We start from the raw sequence: 4,019 nt of genomic DNA, 5'->3' as shown, positions 1-4,019 counted from the left end.
CAGGACACGCTGGAGAGACTATGTTTCTCGGCTGGCCTGGGAACGCCTTGGAGTTCCTCCTGAAGAGCTGGAAGAAGTGGCTGGGGAGAGGGAAGTCTGGGCCTCCCTTCTTAAGCTGCTGCCCCCGCGACCCGACCCCGGATAGGCGGAGGAAGATGGATGGATGGATGGATGGATGGATATTTTCATTTGCTAATTGAAAAGTACATAATGGGAGGAACATATTTGCCAAGATTCACAGTCATCCAGACTAAGCTTGCCTAAGCTGAAAGGTTCTTTGGCAACTGGACAAGATTTTTTTTTTTAGAAGATGTTTCACCTCTCATCCGAGAGGCTTCTTCAGCTCTAAATAGTGGTGGGGCTCAGAGAGATTAATGTACTGTAGGTCTAACAAAGAAATAGGGGGAACAAAAGGTGGCTTTGATCCCTCCTACTGAATTGGCCATGAAGGTCACCTATGGGAGGTTAATAGTCCTTAGGGGGTTTATGAGGGTTGTCAACTCTGTCGTCAAAGTGGTTCCAGTCACATGCCACATGCCAAGTTTGAGCCAGGTATGGGCAGGTCAATCTTCTGGGTATTGTTCCTGAAAGTGCTTCCTAAGTAGGTGAAAGGTTATGTCTAAGACCACCTACTCTGTTGAGAAATGTTTTTTCATGGCTTGCTTAACACCCCACTCAACCATCTTTCCTCCTTGGCCAGAATATGGAAGTTGTAGCCCTCAAACAGATGTCTTTTAGCCTTCAGGTGCAGGTGAACAGCTGATTCCTGTCCTGAGGAGTTGGTCTCTCCAATGTACAGGCTTGTGTAGTCTTCACTACACTGATTGGTGTAAACCACATTGTTGGACTTGTTTATGGGTGTCTTATCTTTGGGGTGAACCAGTTTTTTGTCTCAGAGTGTTTAAAAATGAACGTGGATCAGGTGCTGGTTTAAAATCCTCCTGAGTTTTTCAAAGACTCCAGCAACATAGGAAAAGATGATGCTCCTTCTTCTGTTTTCTTCCTTCTCATCCCATCTGAGATAGCCACTGTTTTTCAGGGATGACCTAATGTATCCGTTTTCTTAACGTTTGAATCAAATCGGTGCTGGTTGGTGTGTGTGAGTTTCCTGTAGACTTCTATGTTGAGCAGTCTGTCTTCCATGATGGGAACTGCGCAGTCCACAAAGGCAAGACTGTCTTCTTTGACATCTTCCTGGTTAAACTTGATGTTTCTGTCCACTGTGATAAAATTGTCTGTGAATGTGTTGATATCCCTGGTCTTCATTTTGACCCATGTGTTATACACATATTTGAACCAGTGACTGGGTTTTGTTTCCATCTACAGTATGAGTGTGATCTCTAAGGCCAGTCCAGTAGGACTGGCCCCCCCTAATTCTTTGTTACACTTACATTAATGTCAGTGCTCCTAGTTAGAAATGAAGCCTCTTGTATGATAGGAGAAACTTTTTCTAGAAAACTTCACATCCAGTTGTCTAAACCAAACTTTGCAAGCTCAACTGGAAGGAGACTTTTTAGTTATCAGGCTCCTCTGCTGTAGAACCAGCTCCCAGTTTTAGTCTGTGAGGCAGACACCCTGTCTACTCTTAAGGCTAGACTTAAAACTTATTTTATTTGATGAAGCTTGTAGTAATAGAGTTTATAAGGTGGCTCAGGTGATTCTGAGCTTTCTCTATAGAGCTAGTTTACCATTTCCTTTTCTAGATCACTGCTTCTATTTTCCTTTTGTATGTTTGCTTGTCTTCTTGAACCCCGTCGACAGAAGGCCGCTCCCACCGAGCCTGTTTTTGCTGGATGTTTCTTTCTAATAAAATTGAGTTTTTCTTCTCCACTAAATATGAAACTGTGTGCGATGGATTGACAATGCAAGTTAATCTCTGCTGTCCCTACCAGCTCATCCAGACGGAGAGAATCCTGAAAAGTCAATGACCGGGTGCTTTCAGCAGGTTTTCCTTAAAAACTTATAACCAATCTAACTCAATGACCTGAATGAATTGTCTCTGTTAAGTGTTTTAAAATGATGTTGTGAATTGGTGCTATAGAAATGAACTGAATTTAACTGTAGAGTAGTGACCTTCATATACTGCACATTTAATCACTGATTCTTTAATAAATCTACTCACCTTCATATGACAGATGTGTCCTGGGTACTTGAGCACCAATACCTTTAAACAGACAAGAATTTATTTAACATTCCGTAAAACAAAATAAAATAAAAGCTATTTGTCTCCAAGTTTTATTGAAATCATTCTCAAAGTTATTTCTCCACTCACCAGCAGCTTGAACACCAGCTGCAATAGACCCCATTGCTGCCTTTTCCTTCTGGCTCTGATGAGAATCTTCCAAAGTGGTTGCTGCATCTTTAACCTCTTCATAAGTCACATATTCTCCACTGTTTTCTTTTACAATTTGGCCAAAGCGAGTCAGCAGCTCTAGAAGATCGATGTCCTCCATCTTTAAGTATCGATATCTACATTCTCTGATCAGTTCCTTGATTGAAGTATTTTTCATGGGATCTTGAAAACGCATCCATTCATATTTCAATATCATTAGAATCGAATGATTGAATGATTGATCACTAAAAGCTTTTAGGATTCTGCATATCCTGTTTTGTTCTTGGTCTGTGAAATCTTCAGGTTTTAGTACCAACAGAAACACATGAGGACCAGGAGCAGAGGCCTCTGCACAGTCTTTAATAAACTCTGTCAGTTTGTCTTCTGTGGATAACGGAACATCTGGAGTATTGATAACAGCTATTTTCTTGTTTTCCATTTCTCCATTGCATCTAATACAGACGTGAGCTTCATATTTAAAGGCGTTAAGTCCTAGTATGAAGTTTCCCACTGAACTCCTGTGGGACCAGCGGCTTCCAAGCAGAATCACCCTGAGCTCAGACACTGGAATAAAAAGATAAAAGAAAGGTAAGAAAGAGGGTATTCAAGTGAACGGTATAAACCATGAATCAGTATTAAGGCAAAATGTGTGGATGTCCAATTGGAAGTAACTGCATCAGAAAAGAAAATAAATTAACTAAGCTAAAATCTGGTAAAAATAATTTAAATCTAAATGATAAAATTAGGACTTTAAGGATTATAAATGTTTTTTTTTTTTTTTTATAAAACACCAAAAACATATGTAACTTAAATTCTAGATCCCGATTAAATTCCAGTTTAACTTTGCTGTTTCATTTATAAGCTGTCTTTTCATTACAAAATGCCTTTTTAAAGTTTTAGATCAGGTTTGTTCTCCTTTCTTCCTCAAGTTGTTAAGTCTGACAGTAACCATCCTCCCATATTCCCCCAAAAATTGTTTGGCTGTTGATGCAGCATATTGAGTAAATACGTTTCTCCAGTGTACTAACTGAATGCTGCCCTACAGATAGATACAGGAAAATACAACGCTTCAGTTTTCAGCCCCCTCTGGGTCAGACAGCCTCTCTATCACATCCATTTGGTTCGCTTTCACCTACAGACAGCTGCCTTTCTTTTTTATTGTACATATTTAAAAAAAAAAAATCACAGCTCTTTAAATTCTCAAGTACAAGCACATAAAGTCTGCTCTATGAGTGACACATAAGAATTTTCTTGCACACTTAATTTCGCTCCAGTTGATCTAAAGAAATGCTGCAAAAAAATTGTGAATTTAAACGTATTACAATCTTTCCATAATTTTTTAGAAATTTTTTTTCCCTTAACCCAGCTACAAACAGTAAATACAACAGCAAAAATCAGTTGCTGTGTTTTCTCTTTTGATACAAATGTAACAGTGTATAGCAGAGATCAAAGATTAGCGGTCTGGATCTGGACCCACCTGCTGGGTAATCCGGACCCAACTTGATATAAAACATTTATAAATTACTGCATGTTGTCCAACGACAGTGTCTAATTTCACTTGCACCGCTTCTCCTGTTAATACGGTAAAGCCCTCCGGAGCGCCGGGGACCAGGCTGCACATGATCCAGATTAGCCAATGAGCTGCTGTCAGTCTGAGTTGCTGCTGCTGCTACTTTTAGACACAGCA

At 39.9% G+C, this 4,019-nt stretch overlaps 1 protein-coding gene across 1 annotated transcript in view; it reads right to left on the bottom strand.

Moving 5' to 3' along the window:
- LOC107105248 (GTPase IMAP family member 8-like) overlaps positions 1-2,455 on the bottom strand; it is a gene marked incomplete at its 3' end in the record, with an annotated part of 15,253 nt that extends 12,798 nt beyond the window's left edge. Inside the window, exons 1-2 of the mRNA XM_015405375.1 lie at positions 2,273-2,455; positions 2,123-2,164 (exon numbers count right to left, since the gene is read on the bottom strand). Coding sequence (XP_015260861.1) covers positions 2,123-2,164; positions 2,273-2,453 — 223 coding nt within the window. The remainder of the gene's footprint in view (positions 1-2,122; positions 2,165-2,272) is intronic.
- Positions 2,456-4,019: the final 1,564 nt, after the last annotated feature.

This window comes from Cyprinodon variegatus, unplaced genomic scaffold, assembly GCF_000732505.1.
Source record: "Cyprinodon variegatus isolate N-32 unplaced genomic scaffold, C_variegatus-1.0 Scaffold2193, whole genome shotgun sequence".
NCBI lineage: Eukaryota > Metazoa > Chordata > Actinopteri > Cyprinodontiformes > Cyprinodontidae > Cyprinodon > Cyprinodon variegatus.
Note: the sequence above shows the minus strand (reverse complement) of the source record. Positions and strands in the feature narration are given on the sequence as shown.